The 19,008-nt window shown below is 27.5% G+C and overlaps 4 protein-coding genes across 6 annotated transcripts; 3 read left to right on the forward strand and 1 right to left on the reverse strand.

Annotated features, from left to right (window-relative positions):
- The first annotated feature begins 520 nt into the window (after window positions 1-520).
- LOC127072399 (thymidylate synthase) lies at window positions 521-2,545 on the forward strand. Its single transcript, XM_051012821.1, has 4 exons — window positions 521-879; window positions 1,417-1,680; window positions 1,801-2,063; window positions 2,195-2,545. Exons 1-4 carry the CDS (start codon window positions 633-635, stop codon window positions 2,402-2,404), a joined length of 984 nt encoding a protein of 327 aa, XP_050868778.1. The 5' UTR covers window positions 521-632; the 3' UTR covers window positions 2,405-2,545.
- Window positions 2,546-3,244: 699 nt separating this feature from the next.
- Window positions 3,245-5,779, reverse strand: LOC127072405 (protein ILRUN). Of its 2 annotated transcripts, none has more exons than XM_051012828.1 (3): window positions 5,335-5,779; window positions 4,508-4,885; window positions 3,245-4,403 (listed from the first exon to the last, which is right to left on the reverse strand). In XM_051012828.1, the coding sequence occupies exons 1-3, from the start codon at window positions 5,490-5,492 to the stop codon at window positions 4,376-4,378; spliced, it is 564 nt and encodes a 187-aa protein (XP_050868785.1). In that variant the 5' UTR covers window positions 5,493-5,779; the 3' UTR covers window positions 3,245-4,375. The 2 variants fall into 2 exon arrangements, with proteins under 2 accessions (XP_050868785.1, XP_050868784.1); XM_051012827.1 differs by having other exon boundaries at window positions 4,536-4,885; window positions 5,335-5,733.
- Window positions 5,780-6,557: 778 nt separating this feature from the next.
- Window positions 6,558-13,208, forward strand: LOC127072394 (uncharacterized protein DDB_G0292186-like). The gene is made up of 5 exons (XM_051012811.1): window positions 6,558-8,221; window positions 8,416-8,740; window positions 11,362-11,613; window positions 12,023-12,276; window positions 12,470-13,208. Exons 1-5 carry the CDS (start codon window positions 7,330-7,332, stop codon window positions 12,673-12,675), a joined length of 1,929 nt encoding a protein of 642 aa, XP_050868768.1. The 5' UTR covers window positions 6,558-7,329; the 3' UTR covers window positions 12,676-13,208.
- Window positions 13,209-13,519: 311 nt separating this feature from the next.
- Window positions 13,520-17,377, forward strand: LOC127072392 (serine/threonine-protein kinase PLK4). 2 transcript variants are annotated; one of them, XM_051012807.1, is made up of 11 exons: window positions 13,521-13,742; window positions 13,883-13,978; window positions 14,093-14,306; window positions 14,508-14,620; window positions 14,701-14,793; window positions 14,890-15,177; window positions 15,269-15,829; window positions 15,929-16,234; window positions 16,327-16,602; window positions 16,678-16,860; window positions 16,947-17,377. In XM_051012807.1, exons 1-11 carry the CDS (start codon window positions 13,713-13,715, stop codon window positions 17,115-17,117), a joined length of 2,331 nt encoding a protein of 776 aa, XP_050868764.1. In that variant the 5' UTR covers window positions 13,521-13,712; the 3' UTR covers window positions 17,118-17,377. The 2 variants fall into 2 exon arrangements, with proteins under 2 accessions (XP_050868765.1, XP_050868764.1); XM_051012808.1 differs by lacking the exon at window positions 16,947-17,377 and having other exon boundaries at window positions 13,520-13,742; window positions 16,327-16,561; window positions 16,678-16,858.
- Window positions 17,378-19,008: the final 1,631 nt, after the last annotated feature.

Genomic DNA, 19,008 nt, shown 5'->3' on the forward strand with positions numbered 1-19,008 from the left:
AAATAAAAATTACAATATCACCAAATTGAACAAAAAGACGAGTGAAATTTAATATTAAAAAAAGATCACTATTATTATTATTATTTTTCATTAATAACAAATCGATTTGATCTATCGACAAAATAATCACTATTTAATTACATCTGTGTTATACGTGTTATTTCCTAACTAAATCTTTAGGCCATAAATTCGTTCGCTTGTTCGACGATTACAGCGCCATCCAAGTTAGCGGCAAATTTGAATTGATATTTTTTGTTTCATTTAAATCTTTGTCTTTCTCAACAAGTTAGTTAACAGAAATTTGTTCGATTATAAAGCTCAGTATAATTATATTTAATTGAAATATTGAAATCTTTTTATTTCATTAATCGTTTAAGATTATTAAAAATAATGTTACTTTTCTTTCCGTACGTTACACACATTTTTTAATATTTCAAGAAAAAAGATTCAAATAAATATTTTATATTTGTAAATTAAATTATATAGACGTGCGCGCGCACGCTCACACGATATCGTTAGATTAATATAATTTCTAATAATATTTTAATAAATATTTAATTTTAATAATAAAATTTTTTAAGACAGATCTGGGAAATTTTGTTATTCAAACATCCTCTACGATTATCAAGTAAATGCGAGGATGTCCGGTAAGGTTATTAAGTAAAAATTACATTATGTCTCAAGAAAAGAATGATGAAATAACAGAGGAATTGAACAATTTCAAAATATCCGAAGAACAAACATCCGATGACCATGACGAATATCAATATTTGAATTTAATTGAGAAAATAATTGAAACCGGAGCGAAGAAAAATGATAGAACTGGAGTTGGTACTTATTCGATTTTTGGAACGCACATGCGTTTCAATTTACAAGATGGTATGTCCCTTTTTACGTTTTTCAATGATAATTATAAAAAAAAATATAAGGGATATGAAATTTGATTCTTTTTTTTTTTATATATATGTAAATATTAAAAATTTTTATGATTTTTCTTATAAAAATTATCTACAAAAAACGATGAGTAATAATATATATATATATATATATATATATATATATATATATATATATATATATGATTATTGATACATATCGTTAGGTTTTATTAATAATATTTTTATTTAAATTCATTCAAAAGCATCCATATTCGGTTTCATTTCATTTATACATCACGCGTAACAGGTATCGAGATGTTACTCCATTTATATTATTATTAACTTATTTTGTTATAACTCGGAAACTTTTTATATATATATGTATATATATATATATATATATATATATATATATATATATATACACAGACATACACATATCTTTCTGATCTTTTATTTATTTGTGCGATGAATATAGTTCGAAAGGAGAAAAAAAGAAAAGCTTTTCCTAATAATTTTCGTCTGTTGTTCGTAATAGGAATATTTCCATTATTGACTACAAAACGAGTCTTTTGGCGCGGTGTCGTAGAAGAATTGTTATGGTTTATTAAAGGATCAACTAATGTGAAAGAATTGGCAGATAAAGGAGTTCATATTTGGGATGCCAATGCTTCTCGTGCTTATCTCGATTCTTGTGGTCTTACGGAGAGAGAAGAAGGTGATTTAGGCCCTGTATATGGATTCCAATGGAGACATTATGGCGCGGAATACAAAAATATGCATACAAATTATAAAGGACAAGGTACGTTTTAGTTAGACCAATTAAATGTTCATATAAATATATATATATATCGTTTATATATATATTATAATTAATTTCTTAACTTTTTAATGCATTAAAATAATTAATGTGGAAATTTAGGTATTGATCAATTGAGGGAAGTCATTCACAAAATAAAACACTCACCGAATGATAGAAGAATAATAATGACAGCATGGAATCCAGTTGATATCCCAAAAATGGCTTTACCACCGTGTCATTGTCTCGTACAATTTTATATACACAATGGAATGTTGTCGTGTCAACTTTATCAAAGAAGCGCTGATATGGGTCTTGGCGTACCATTCAATATAGCATCGTATTCTCTATTAACTTACATGGTGGCTCATATTACAAATTTGAAGGTATACTTCATCTCATGATCATAATTGCAAAGTGTATATATATATATATATATATATATATATATATATATATATATATATACACAATAATGATAAATGATTTCTTTCTCTCTCTCTTTCTCTCTTAACAGCCAGGTGAATTCATACACACAATGGGTGATTGTCACGTATACGTAGATCATATACCGGCACTTAAAGAACAAATAAAACGTACACCAAAGCCATTTCCAACATTAAAAATTATCGGTGATATTAAGGATATAGATGACTTTACGATTGATAATTTTGAGTTAATCAATTACGAGCCACATCCAAAAATTAATATGAAAATGGCAGTATGATTTTTTCTTCCTTTTCTTTTTTCCTTTCTTTTTTTGTTTTTTTTTTTTTTTTCCTATTAGAGATTTCAGGTACAAGTATAAAAATAAGAACTTTTTCTAAGAAATTTTGTTTGACAGACAGTATATTATTTTATATATACTTTTGGTCTGGTAAATATAGAGTAAATGTATCTTGTGTTTGTGACTTTTCTAATAAGTATTACACTTTATTATTATATTTTTTTTCTAATAAAAGTTATATTTCTAATAAACCTGTACCTTAGAAAGTATATTCTTTGATAGCATTTTATATATATATATATATATATATATATATATATATATATATATCTATATATATATATATATATGTGTAAGTATATATATATATATATATATATCTAGATATTATTCATGTGCAAGTCTGTCCCTTTATGAATATATAATCAACAAAGATATAATAAACAATAATTCTATCATGTAAATTTTATACAAATTACAAGATAGAAATATAAGCATGGGCTGCAGACAAGCATATGTATATTTGTGTATGTGTTTGTATTTACGTGTGTGGATTATTATATAAAAAGACTTACTATAAGCAGTTCCCAACTCTAAAACACAATAACGTGACTTGTTTATAGTATTATCATAATGTAATATCTCAATCGGTCTCTGTATAAAGTGGTATATAGGGAAACATATTATATATATATATATATATATATATATATATATATATATATATGTATGTATATATATATATATGTATGTATATATATATCCCCATATATAGAGAAATTAAAATTATTTCTATAAAAGGCAAAAAGAGATGCGTAGCTGAATTTTCATATAAATACATTTTTAAGACACGTATCACTTATTTAATAATATATATAGTGCAAGTCACATGTATTATCGAACATACCTCAATGCTATTAAGATTTTTTTAAGACACATTTTTTTTTCTTTTTTTTTCCTTTTTTTTTTCTTTTTTGTCCTCAAATCTGTAATGGAAAATATCGATTACTAAAAATATGCGGATAACTGATATTTCAAACTTCCTTAATTGAATACGAGTCGAAACTGAATATAGAGCCGATTATAAATACTACTTATTATTAAAAGTTCAAACGAATTATATTTGAACATTGTTGGTTTATGACATGATAGTAATTACGGCAAATTATTATTTAAAAAAAAAAATAAAAGAAAATTATGTGTATTTTTATATATATATATATATGCATATGACAAGTAGTCATATCAACTTCTTTCAAAAATTAAAATTTTAAGGAAACTTTCTTTTCTCTCTTATATTTCTTTGTTTTCCTTTTTTTTCTTTCTTTAATTATTTATAGCAATTATAAAATATTAATAAAATATTAAATCTCTATGTATGATATAAAATATATTAATTTTTATACATCATGTCATACATTTCAGAATGCGACGTTTAACAAGTGTATTTTTTTTTTTTTCTTTTTTTTTCCATGATTTATAATATACACATTTCATACGGGGCCTCTTATTTCCTTTTAATATTACTTCTCTTTCAATAACAAAACGAACAAACAAAAAAGAAAATAAAAATAAAAGTAAAAATAAAAATTAATAAAACAAAAGATAAAAGAAAAAAAGAAATAAAAACCTCATATTAATCCAACAATTTTCAAATAGCCAAATACGGATTATGGCTTAAGATTAAACATAAAAATTTCAGTTACCCGAATAAATATAGTAATTATTCATTTCGTTCATGTTAATAAGAAAATAAAAGTATTATTGATAAATGAAAAGAGATTATATAACAAAGAAGTATTTTAAAGAAAACTAGGAATAAAGCGGAGCGCTTTGAAAATATGGAGGATAAGTCGCAAAAATGTTTGCAGACAATTTTTATGTGTCAAAGGCTACCACATCTGAACATCATTAGACTGTGAAGTACTTAATTGATGTAGCTGTTGCGTTACTGCCAATGTCCCACATTCACTAACAGTTATGATCACCCAGATATTGTCTGAAAAAATAACAAAGAGATAATAAATATAATCAATAATATACATACATAAAAGTATACATATATATTAAAAATATATCTATGAAATCAGTTATATAATATACATTATTATCACACGATATTGGTTTTTACCACCAAAGTAAGAGCCAGTAGGTGTCATCATCCTCCATTTGCTTTGGTAAACACCCAAATGCGCAGGACTTGTCAAAGTGACACTTAACTCTATCGTTTCTTTAGGAGCTAAGGATGGAACAGACACTCTCATACAATCGCCCATTTGTGTTCCTGCCGTATGTTGTAAGCAAACGCCACTGGGCCAAGCTTCTGTACCACTATTTTGAACTCGCCATGACTTTTGAAACTTTGTATTAGGCGGAACAGATTCTCCCTCACCTATAGTACTGTCGCACACTAGCGTCATGCAAGGAAATTTAAAAGGTGACTCAAAATCGAAGTAACTACATATCGCCGCTTGTAAATTCCTGTAAGAAAACAAAAAATATATTACATTCAACGTACACATTATTATTTCAACCGAAGATCATATCAATTCTTTTTCGAATGATATCAAACTTCTGTTAAATATTACATACGTGTAAAATAATATACGTATATAAAAAAAGAAAAACAAATACATACAATTGAAAGTCGTTCTTTGAAGTTTCCTCAAAAAAAAAAAAAGAAAAAGAAAAAAAAGAGAGAGAGAGAGAGAGAGAAAAGAAAAAAAATTTGAACAGAAGAAAGGAAAAGATAGTTGTTGTCAAATGAGAGGGGAAAAAACAAGAAATAGAAAAAAGAAAAAAGAAATAGAAACGAAAAAAAAAGAAACCATTGACATTGGTAAACAGAGTATTAAAAGGTTATGTCAATGTAACGTATATAAGTTTAATTCAAAAGTTAACCTATATTATTAACAGAAAAGACATATTACCAATTATTCATATCCAAGAAAAACGCAGCGGTTGCCTCATTTAATTGGCTACCAGCTAGCAATCTTTGTAGCTGTTTAACTAAATCATCTTTATCTGTGGTACCCAAACAGCTAAACTGGTGTAACAAATGTTGATCCACGTCGTTGTCCACGTTCATATCGTCTTCCCTTCTTTCGTATTAAGATCCATGCAAAAATGACTAACCACGGTGATAAAATAAAATCTATTTGTTTAAAAAAAAAAAAAAAACTCTTCTAAATAACGTATTCACTTCTCGTTGATTTAACTACAAATTTTAAATGTCATTCTTCGAGATTATGACGTTCCGTTGTATGTAAGTGCATGCACTCGTGGTACATTCCGTTCCAGAATTAGAAACGAATCGGGAGAGTATATCTCTCCCTTTAAGTAACATACATAGATATATACATACATATACGTGTGTGTATGTACGTACGTATATACGAAATTATTGTACAGTCTAAAGGAAAAGTATTATTTTTCGAGATTATATACCATCTAAAAATCACTAAACCAATAAGCGTGACGTTATGTGTTATTCGTAATTGCGGAAAAAAAAATCATGGAATTTTCCTTACGTTTAATACAAGACTCGCTCGCGTAGAAAATCGTTTTTATCGACGCTAAGTCAATCCCCTCCTCCCTTAATAACACTGTCCCGTCATACGCGTACGTTTTACGTATTTAAAAAAAAAAAAAAAAAAAAAAAAAAATCTCCTATCAATTTTCAGTGGAGGGGAAAAAAAAAACCATTCTCGTGTCGATATCGTTCAATAAACCAATGTTGCTAATTTTTAATCAAAATTTAACATTCTATCTAATCACATTTGTAACAATAAATTGTTACGTCATTTAAAATGAACAGATAAAAAAGAAGAAGAAAGAAAAAAGTTATTTTTCTTAATGACAAATTACAATAATACATATACATATATATCTATATATAAATAGAGATTAATTGTTTATATAATTATTTCGTAAGGATAAATTTAATTATTCGCGGGGTTTTAATGTCGTAAATTGACGCAGAGCTTTTAGCGCATGCGCGTTATTAAGCAATCGAGGTTAACGCTTGCGCAGTAGCGACTTAATCGATTCAGCGCATGCGCGTTAGTAACGCAGTCGATAGGATACGCGCGCATATGGGAGTCATACGTACCGCGGAACAATCGAAATACAAAACAAACGTCTGTCGCGCGTCAACTCGCGATCACGTTCGTTCGTTATACAGTCTTGTCATGGTTTTAACGTTAACTTCATAGAGAGAAGAAAACGATCGTGTTTTGAAATACAATCGTATACGTTCGTAGTAAATAAATTTCTCTTAATAATTTCGTTCGTGAGAGCTTTTCGAAAGAAAAAGAAAAAAATATATATATATAAATATATTATCGAGAAATAGAGTGAGATCAAGTCAAATAAAAAAGGAAAGAAAAAGTAACATTTTCCCGAATATACGAGGAAGCGCGTTTGTGTTTATGTGCGTGTGTATGTGTGTTTACGTGTAAACGTGCGCATTGCTACGATCAAAGACGATATACAAAATGGACATTCGCGTGTAAAAAAGAGAAGAAAAAAAAGTAAAGAAAAAAGGAAAGAAAAGTGATGAAATATATCGGAGAATTTTTTTCGATCATTGCAACATAACGCAACACGGAAAGTAATGGGATTATAGTGATTTCTTCGAAATTTATACATTTTCAATACAATAATCCGATAAAGCGATTTTCGAAAGATATCAAAAAATCAAAAAAGGAAGGAAAAAAAAAGGAAAAGTAAAATTCTAAAAGATCGATCTCGATTTTGAGATATATTTACTGTCACTCTTTCTCTCTCTCTCTCTCTCTCTCTCTCTCTCTCTCTCTCTCTCTCTCTTTCTCTATCTATCTATCTATCTATCTCTTTTCGTGGGAAAAAAAAGAAGAATAAGAAAAAAAAAAAAGAAAAAGAAAAAAAAATATTTTCAAAGAAAAATGATAGGACCATCGTCGAACAACGGTAACGTTTCGAATCACGATACGATCGTAAATGGCCAAGGTGGTAGATCGTCGAAAAGAAAGATCTACGAGGATCTAGATGTAAATAGTTTTTGCGAGGAATTATGGCAAAATGGTAGAAAACGTTATTTGCAAGAATTAGAAACACCGATAGAATTGATAATGTCGAACGATCTTATTTCGGACGATAATAATACGTCATTTTTTACTACAAACAATTCAACGATCAGTCAGGATAATAATAACGACGAACGTTCCTCATCCGTAACGCGTTTGAAGGTATTAGTTGTAGACGGTACCAATTATTCTTGGACGACGTTATCCGATTTGGAAAGTCAACGTATACAGGAACAAGTAACAGAATTGACAAACAATTGTACGACAACAATATCGTCACCTTCATCGTCATCATCGTCATCATCGTCATCGTTATCTTCATCGTCGTCATTATCGTCATCGATTTCGTTGGAAGGACACGCTAATTCCGATATAATTTATACCGATTTACGTACCATCGATGATACACAAAATAATTATCAGCAAGTAATACGTAATGGTTTATGGGAACCCGTAAATCATCACCATCATCATCACCATCATCATCATCAATCGTTGATCACTTTACCTACATCGAATAATAAAATAAAATCTCAACAAAATTCTATACAATCTTTAACGAATAATAATGATAATCAACAACAACCACAACAACAACAACAACAACAACAGCAGTATCATCAATTCGATGATCAAGAGGAAAATGGTAATCTTTCATGGTTGTTGGATTTTAAATTAGATCCTTTCATCGAAGCTGCTGCTGACGATAAAATATATAACAATGGGATAGATCTGAAGGATAATTATTCCGGTAAATATCTTTGCAATATATGTTTTATATATATATTTATTTAAACAATTTATTTATATGTATGTATTATAATATTTATAAAATAGTATTACAAAATACTCATATATATATATAAGTATTTTGTTAAATGTATGTAGAAGAAAAGAAGAAGAAAAGGAAAGAAAAGAAATTATTTTGTCATTTTTCTTTATCAGGAAATAAAAGTAAAGGAAATAATAATCATCGTGGTAATGGATCAATGATCTATACGATAGATTCTAAAAAATTATATAACAATAATCAGGATAATTCAACGATTACTAATCAGAAATCTTCTTACGCTAATTCGGACACTAATAATCATCATCAAGATTTTTCGTCTACTAATAACAACAATAACAACAACAACAATAACAACAACAGTAATAATAATAATAATAATTGTCCAAAAAAGCCACCGTTCACTTATACCGAATTAATCGAACACGCGCTGCAAGAGAGAGGAGAACTTACTGTTTCAGCGATTTATCAATGGATTTCGTAAGTAAAAAAAAGAAAGAAAAAAATATATATAATATATTATATATATATATATGTATATATATATGATATAATTTTATAATTAATTTAATTTATAAAATAAAGAAAAATTAAATTAACAGATTATTTTCGGAGATCAACGTTTTAGATTTAAAATCTAATTAGATAATTATTTTACAAAACTATAAATAATAATAATATACTGAATAATATAGTATTAAGTTAAACGAAAATTTTATATTTCTACATTACATTATTTCGAGAAAGAGCTTGAAAAAAGTATTAAAGCTTTCAATTTTTGTTCGTAAGTAAAGAAAGAAGAAGAAACATACATACATACAAACATACATACGTACGTACTTTTTTTCTAAATTTCGTTTTCAAATTCAATCGTTTCCAAAAAAAAAAGAAAAGAAATAGAAAATTCAAGATCAATTCGAAATTGATTCAATGTTTTAATTCCATTTCATTATCCTTATCGTTCATCGTAATAACAACAACAACAAACAATAATAATAATAATAATAATAATAATAATAATAATAAGAATAAAAACCATAATGATATGTAAATAGGATACTATAGACGATTATGCTCGTCGATTTATTTTCTCCTCGATTTGAACGGAGAAGTAATAAGAAGAGAAAAAAGAAAAAAAGAAATAGAAAAGTCTGAATTTAGGGGACGTTCGAAACAACGTCGATGAGTTCAGAGAGAGAGAGAGAGAGAGAAAGAGCAAGAGCAAGAGAGAGAGAGAGAGAGAGAGAGCAAGAGAGAGAGAGAGAGAAAGAGAGAGAGGGTTACCGTTGACGAAGGTTCGCTGGGTTCTTAGATGGTACCCATTGGTACCACTAACCAGTTGTTGCTTTGCACATCCTGGTACGAACTCCTTTCACCCTCACCCTCGTTCTCACCCTCACTCTTACCCTCACCCTCACCCTCACCCTCACCCTCACCCTCACTCCTACTCTTCCTCGTGCATTGCGGCTCTAACGCGAATGCGAACACGATTTACCGTTTCTATACTTTCACCTCTTCGATCGCATAAGTTTCTTCGAGAAAATTGTGAAATAACGAAGAAATATATATATATATATATATATATATATATATATGTATGTATGTATGTATGTATGTATGTATGTATGTATGTATATATGTATGTGTGTACATATGTATACATATAATGCGAGATTATAGTAATTTTTTTTTTCTTTTGAATTTTTCCTTTTCTCTTTCTTCCTTTTTCTTTCTTTCTTTCTTTCGTTCTATTTTTTTTTTTTTTCGTAACCAATATTTTGTTCAAGCAAAGACAATGGTTTGGTTTCTACGATTGGATTTATTATATAATCGTTATTCTCGAGGAATCATCTTTTTTCAAAGGGGATAAATCTTTTTCTTTTTTTCTTTTGGAATTTCTTCTTTTCTTCTTTTCTTTTTTCTTTTCTTTCTTTCTTTTTTTCTTGTCGTTTTTTTTTTTTTTGATTATATTTATCACATTTATTTAGCAACTTTTTATTTTTTCTTCTTTAGAATTATTATTGTTATTATTATTAAATTTCTTTCTTTTTCTTTTTTTTTTTGGTTAGATTCGTTAGTTATTTTTTATTACTCTCCTTTTGTTTCTTTCTTTTTTTTTTTTTAGAAAATTTTGTTAATATATCTTCTCTTTCTGCTTTCTTTTCATTCTTTTTTTTTTTGACGCAATCTTTATCTTATCAATATATACGTTATACTTGTAGTTAACAATTTTTTTGATAATCGTTCCTTTTTTTTCGAATATCTTTATTTTAGGAAATGAAAGATTATCAATTTCTTCTTTTTTCCTCCTTGTTTTTTTTAGATATTTTTCGAATATGGTCATTTTTACAATTTTTATATATTTCATTCCTCGCATTAATAATTCTTTTATTAATTTTCATCAACAAAATTTTTAATTACATTTCTTATTAACAATTTCTATAAATTTTGCTCAATTTTGTATATAATTAAATTTCTAAATTAATAATGATAATAACAATAATAATAATAATAATAATAATAACAATAATAACAATCAATGTAAAATTGAAATATAAAAAATGATCGTGATCTCGATAAATTATAGGGGTGAGGAAAGAGGGACGGGCCAAAAGTTTCTAGTTAAGCGAGACTTGTAGTTTTACTTAATTTAATCCGAAAGAAAGAATCAAAACCTCGAAAAGGTCACGAGAAAGAGTAATTCAATCTTAAAATCATTCAATAACTTTTGACCCACCCTATGTATACTTCAAATTTTATATCAAGAAATGAGTGACGGGAAAAGTAAATTATTTTTTTGGGATTGAATAATCGAACAAGTCGAACATTAAAATTACTTTCGAACGATTCGATTTCTCGTATAAAGGATTGAATAAAAAAAAGGAATAAATAAATAAATAAATAAATAAATAAATAAAAATAAAATAAAAAGATATATAAAAGAGAGAAAGAGAGAGAGAGAGGGAGAGAGAGAGAGAGAGAAATTAATCACACACACACACATATATATATACATATATTTTTTCTTTATATATATATATTTTTTATTTTTTTTTTTATTTCTCTTTTTATTTCTTTTTTCTTTTTTATTTTCATTTCAGGGAACACTTTCCTTATTACAAAAGTAATGACGATCGTTGGAAAAATTCTGTGAGACATAATCTCTCGATAAATCCACATTTTCGAAAAGGATCTAAAGCCCCACATGGTGCTGGGCATTTATGGGCTATAGCCAATCGTAGTGATACCAGACCACATCAAATCATTACAACTGATCCAACAAAATCATTATCACGATCGATCATAAAGGATGTTGATTATGGCAATTCTCGACGACATGATACTACTAACAGGTAAATAATTTATATATATATATATATATATATATATATATATATATCTAAATAATTAGTAGATTAAAAACCATTATTTTGTTCAAGCAAAAACAATGGTTTGATTTCTACGATTAGATTTATTATATAATCGTTATTGTTGAGGAATCATCTTTTTTTAAAGGGGATAAATCTTTTTCTTTTTGTCTTTTTAAATTTCTTCTTTTCTTTTCTCTTTTCTTCCTTTTTTTTTTTTTTTAGAAAATTTTGGTAATCTAACATATATAATTATTTGTATAAATATATATTAAATAAAAATGTTATATAATAGATCATTATCATTCACGTAAAAAAAAAATTCATTTATGTAAAAAAAATTTGTATAGTGTAAAAAAATTGTTTAAATTATATTATTGCATGCGTTTTACAGTGAAATAGGTTTATTAGACGAAATAGAGGCTGCTACAGCAAGTATTACACGTCAATCTTCCGAAGAGGATACCGACGATATCGTTAATTCTACGACATTGGAACATTGTGCGGAACAAATATTAAGCGGTATCAAAAAAGAAGTTGAGGTACAATATTTGGTACCAATGATGGTGTCCAATGGTACGTGTCAAGGAACACAACAACAAAATACAACACAAACAACTAATTTTGATTGCACTATAAAAGAAAGCGGTACGTTATGTTTGCTTGTTCGCTCGTTTATTTGTTCTTTTTTTTTTTTTTTTTTTTTCTTTATTAATTAATATAAAATATAAACAAAAATTTTCCTTCTCGTTTTTTTCTCGTTTTTCATTTGTATTTTCTTCTTTCTTTTCTGCCGTATATTCTCCATTCATTTAATTTGTTTTTTATTTTTTTATTTTAGACTTTTTAAATCCAATTTCGAAGGAAGTAGTAGCCGAGGAATGTGGACTGATAAGCGAAGGTTTTCTGGTAACCGATATGGGCTCAACGGGTTTAGGTTTAAACATGGTAGAATCCGAAATAATATCACCCGAGAATTTGTTCGGGGAGGAATTAAATTTTCAATTCTACGAATTGTCATCGCCGTCCCAATTGCAATCTGCTTGACACACGGACAACAATAACGAATTACACGTGATTTTGATAGACGAGTTACAAATACAGGACATTCAAGTATGCGAAAATATAACAATTACCAGCGATTGTACGAGTCACAGTGTAACATAAAAAGTATGCGAAAATGAGGAAAAAAGAAAAAAAAAGAAAAAAAATAAGAAAAAAATGAAAAAAAAAGAAAAAAAAGATTAATTGATTTGATAAGGGAATTATAATATAGTTTTTACGATGTCCATTACCGACATCTGCTTTACCGACACGTCATTATGTCCGAAATGAAAAATGTCATATCTCTTGCCTTTTGAGATCTTATATCTGGATCTTAATATATATATATATATACCTATGTGTTAAAAATAAGAAAATATTATCATTTATATAACTACAGGATATATATTATTATTATCATCATTATCATTTTATTAGATCCTTAATGTGTGTAAAACGTTTTTTTTTCTTTTTGCCATTAGCCAAGAAAAAAATATAATATTTACGATTGTGGAATAATAATATTGAAAATTAATGATTTATTTATATATATGTATGTATAATTAGTTATATATATATTTCGTTATTATTTTTATAAATAGTTTTTTTTTTTAATTTTTTAATTTACCTTATCGTTTTGTAGAAAATTGTTTGTTCCTTTCTTCTTTTTTTGTTTCTTTTTAATCTAATTTACGATATTGATAACGGAATGTCATTTGAAATTAATCGTACAGCGCCATCTGCTTACCCGTGTATTTCGTTTGTTACTTATTTTTTGTTTGGACGCTACATGGCTGCATAGATGTTACGTAAATTTGATAAAAAATTGATCCGTCAGAGCGCGCCTCTGTCGTAGCCATACGTGTCAGTTGTAAAAGACTGGTGGGGGCATCATGGATTTATTGTTTACAAATTATAACTCCAAGTTTTGGCTGAGTTATTTATATTGCGCTTATATTTTATATAAAAACTAAATACATAATATACGAAGGTATTAAAGTTGACGACGACCTGTTTATTTTTATGCAGGGCTATAAAAAATGCCGGGTGATTTCGGCGAACAAATCGAGGTTAACTTTTTGAATTTTCTATCTTCCTCTTTCTTTCTCTCTCTTCCCTTTTCTCTCATGTTTATATTTTCGTTATAGTAAAGTTTAAAAAGTTTCGAGAGTTTCTTTTATTTTATTTTTTTTCTTTCCTTCGTCTATAGGACTACGAAGTTTTAAATTTACTTGGGAAAGGTGGTTTTGCTAGTGTTTACAGAGCAAAATGTTTACGCAATGGAATGGAAGTGGCTATAAAAATGGTAAATAGTTTTCATTTGTTGAACATGGATTAAATGAAATCTTACAAAATTTAGATACTTGTCACTTTGAAATCTTTATGAGTTATAGTATAGCTTTATAATTTGATTTTATAGATCGACAAGAATTCAATGCAAGCTGCTGGTATGTTAAACAGAGTTTTTCAAGAAGTAGCGATTCACTCTCGTTTAAAACACCCAGCTATTCTAGAAGTATATACATTCTTCGAGAATAATAACTATGTTTACATGGTCTTAGAATTATGTCACAATGGCGAACTTCAACGTTACTTAAAAATGCAAGATTCTCATGTGTTATCCGAACAAGAAGGTAAATGTCAATTTTTGTTTTTTCTTTTTATTTATCTTAAGATAAATATTATTCTTCATTCTTTAACGGAGTCAGGTAATATATGACATAACACCTTTAAAACAAATGTAAAGCTTCAAATATATTTGATAATGAATATTAATAATGAGTATAAATATTAGAAACGTTTCTTATTAATAATTTATGTGTTTATTATTTAAGCTGGAAGTATCATTGCACAGGTCGTACAAGGTCTGTTATTTCTACATTTTCATTTGATACTTCATAGAGACATATCATTATCAAATTTGCTATTAACCAAGAATATGCAAGTGGTACGTACGAAAATATTAAAATAAATTTCTTGTTTTCTTATGTAATATATCGAAATATAACGTTAATTGAAATTTTATAGAAAATTGCTGATTTTGGATTAGCAACGCAATTAAAAAGACCGGATGAGAAACATTTGACTATGTGCGGTACACCTAATTATATATCACCAGAAGTAATTTCAATAAAAATTATAATTATATAAATATATTATATATATAGTATATAATATATAATATATGAAAAATAAATTTATCAAATTTATTTCAAGGTTGCAACTAGATCATCGCATGGTTTGGCAGCAGATGTTTGGAGTTTAGGTTGTATGTTATATACTCTTTTAGTAGGTAAACCTCCATTTGACACGGATGCTGTAAAGAGTACTTTGACACGAGTGGCAATGGCTGATTATGTTATGCCAGCCAATTTGTCTAAAAATGCTAAAGATCTTATAGATAAATTATTAAAGAAGAATCCAAAGGAAAGGATTCATTTAAGAGATGTCCCAAAACATCCATTTATAACAAGTTTGAAAACAAGTCAAACATGTAGTATAAGTGTTAGTAAAAGATTCTATTTATTAAAAAAAAAGAATTTAATCTTATTAGGTTAAGAATAAGATATTAACAAAAAATTTTTTCTATGAATAGGGAAGACATGAGAAAATCGGTATAGATAGAGAATTATTAGGAGAAGGTATGATTGATTCTGGAGTGGGTAGAACATTATCTTCTTATAGCCAAGCTAGGATACGTTCTCGTTCAGAAGAACGCATATCTACAAACCCCATGATATCTGATGGATTTGGACTTATGTTCAGTGCAAGAAGTAAAGCTTTGTCTGAACCAATTACAAAAATGCATTCATTACAAAAAAGACAGTTCACAGATTATTTTCCAAAAACGGATTCCATACTTTATGATATATCACCGCCTCAATCAAATAGAATGTTTTCTCAGAATGTTCAACAAAGCAATTGTGAATCATGTCATGAAAATAGGAAACAGAAAATGGAGAAACAAAAACGAAAGGAAAAAAGTAATGAACGTTTATGGAATGTTGAAGGTAGCGAAGAAGTAACCAAACTACAAGTATCACCTTTAAATACTGAACGATTACAACCGACAAGACATAGAACAAAAACAGCGATACTCACTATTCTTGATAATGGTGAAGTTTGTATAGAATTTACTAAACGAAAAAATGGAGTAGTATGTTTATTTTACATTAATTATAAGTCTTTCTCTCTTTCTCTTTCTTTAAAAGTGTTCAAATTAAACGAATGATATTTCTTTGTTTTTCTTTTTTAGGAAAAAATTAATGATGTATGTAGAATTTCCGGTGATGGTTTAAGAGTGATACTTTATAAACCAGTTTCTCTATTAGAAATTGGTTCGCAACCTCCACCATTACCAAGTTATGGTGCTGATAGTATTTATTCATATGAAAATTTACCACCGCGTCATCATAAGAAATATATATATGCTTCTCGTTTTGTCAAACTTGTCAGAGCTAAAACTCCAAAAGTGACGTTATATACTCAACGTGCTAAGTGTTTGTTTATGGAGAATGGTCCGCATCCTGATTGCGAAGTACACTTTTATAATGGTTTGAAGGTACGCAAAGTAAAATGTTTTTTGTTTCATATACATTATTGGCAAATTTTTATCCGACTTAAAAATTTTATTTCTAATCTTATTATTCTAAGGTTATACGTGTCGATGGAGCTGTAAAGATTACAGAAGAAGATAATACATATGTCGAAGGTGAATTTCCTTCACATTTGGATGAATTCTATGAACATTACTCGGACAGCTACAAACGTTGTTTGCTATTAGAATCTACTTTACAATCTTTAGAATCGGCAACTGGTCATCCGCACTTTCCTGTAATAATTGGACGTAGGCCTTGTTCGGCCTTGAATGATGCACCTTGTTTGAGAGGCAAAGAAAATGTTTCGCATACCACTAATAGTACACCGGTTGTTAGTAAAAAATATTTAAAATGATATAAAAAAAATTTAATTAACAATACTTAATTTATTATTCTAAATTTCTAGATGCCATCGTTCGATGCTATTTATTCGGCTGTGTCAACGACAACATCAAGATCGAGAAAAATGAATTCTGTTTATAGTATAAATTGTGACATAGAAAAAGTAACAATACCAGGAATTGGTGTCGCTATACAATTACCGTCAGGAGATATTAAAATAGATTACAAGGATGGATCCTCTTTAACCGTAAAGGCTTATTTATTAAAAAAAAATGTTTTAACACGACTGTTCCGTCCTTTCTTTTTAATAATGTTTCTTAAATACGATTATAGGTAATAACGCAAGGTGGTATTAAGTATGAAACAAGTAACGGTAAGATCTTCAAATATAGTCAAAAGTGTCAACAAAATTTGGAAGTACCGTATGTGGTAAAAGAAAAGTTAAGAGATGTCCCAAGGATTATTAAACATCTTGTGCAACCGAAGCACAAAAATTTAAGATAATTTACAATTTTTAAATATATATATATATATAAGAGAAAAGAGAGAAAGAGAGAGTGAGTAGATATATTTTGTATAGTAACATTAAGTTAGCTAAAAATTAAAAAAAAAAATGATGAGGTGGAGAGATATAAAGGGATGTCGCTATCTTTTTTTTTTTTTTTTCTTTGTAATCTTATTAGAATTATATTTTAATTAAAACACTTAAGAAATTGTAGAATAATGTTTTTTATATATTACATAATAAAATTATATCAAACCAATCGATGTGTATAAATGAATATCGTTGTGAACACATCGTAGAGAAAAGATGGTTTTAGTTCTAATGATTACTTTCTTTCTTTTTTTTTTTTTTCTTCTTAATTCTAACGACATCTTTTTTTTAACTTCACCTAAACGCATTCGTGCATATTATATATGTATATAATTTTTTTCTCACAATGATTATTATTATTATTATTCTTAGGAATTCATTTCACTTGCTTACGTTGAAAATATTCAGGTGAAATATTCGTTTTTCTTTCTCCTATATGGTTCTTTTTATTTGGTTTTTTTATTAACTATTTTTTATAAATTAATATAAAAATGAGATAAGCGAAATGAATAAATAGATTCTATATGGAATAAAACTGGTTGATGATTTTTAAATAGTTTCAATGATTAATGATATCGTAGATATATTTATAATTATTGATAAATTACTTTATAGATCAATTAAACACTTGAATCTAATTATATAGAAAATATAATCATTGACAAATTGTTTACATAAATACATTAAATCATCGATGAATTAACTCCATATATATTCATTTCTATTGTTAATCGTTCATTTTTATTGATTCATAAATGTTAATAAAAAAATATAATAAATAAAAACAAAGTCAATATAGATAGAAATTACAATTAAACGAATTAACGATTAAATAAATACATTCAATCGTATTAATTTAATTAACATTTTAACCTAAACTAAAAATATAATTTTTAATTGAATTAGATAATAATAATATATTTTATAACTGTTAATAATTAATTCATTCAAATATCACCCAATATTACCATTTAATTTAAAGCTAATTTCATCATCTTTCGTAACGTATGCAACTTCAGCGACAGGTATGGACAAAATATGAACTACAAGAGCAACGAGGAAACACTATCCCCCATTATGATACGGCTATTGCATCGGTGTATGAGTCAGCGTAGCTTTGATTTAAAGTAAAGAGTTTAAATTAATATAAAATAATTAAAAATCTAAATTCTTTAAACTCACCCAATGTGGAACGAAAACTTCGATGTTTACTCGTCGAAATGTAAATGAAAACTAATTCGATAACTGCTATAGTCAATTGAGCGTTCGTTTTTGTTGACATTATACAATAGACAACAACATTGACATTATACAATAGACAACAACATTGACATTATACAATAGACAACGACTTCAAAATATGTTTATTCTAATATCGAGTTAAAATTATTGTATATCTAACCTTTTAACGAAGTGTTACGTTTATCAATGAAATAAGTGAAACTATTAAATTATTTAATATAATGTTTACTCGTCGGAATATAAAATAAAACTTTTTTATGATAATTATTAGTCTCTCAAATTTTCGTTTTCGTTGAGTACGTGATTTTTAAATAAAAAGAAGTATACTATTTTTCTTGTTTCGAAACAATTGTATAAAGCTTTGATAAATTATTATTATTGTTATCAATTATTATTAATTATTAATTTTAGTAGAGTGCTATGTGGAATGAGAGCTCACTTTTTTTTTAAGTTTTAATATATTGTCGATTTAATTAATATCCAAAGAGAAATAACGTGTGTGTGTGTGTGTGTGTGTATTTGTAAAATGAATAGGTTATACAATTATAATATCGAGAT

The sequence above is a fragment of the Vespula vulgaris genome, chromosome 25 (assembly GCF_905475345.1).
Source record: "Vespula vulgaris chromosome 25, iyVesVulg1.1, whole genome shotgun sequence".
NCBI classification, from domain to species: domain Eukaryota; kingdom Metazoa; phylum Arthropoda; class Insecta; order Hymenoptera; family Vespidae; genus Vespula; species Vespula vulgaris.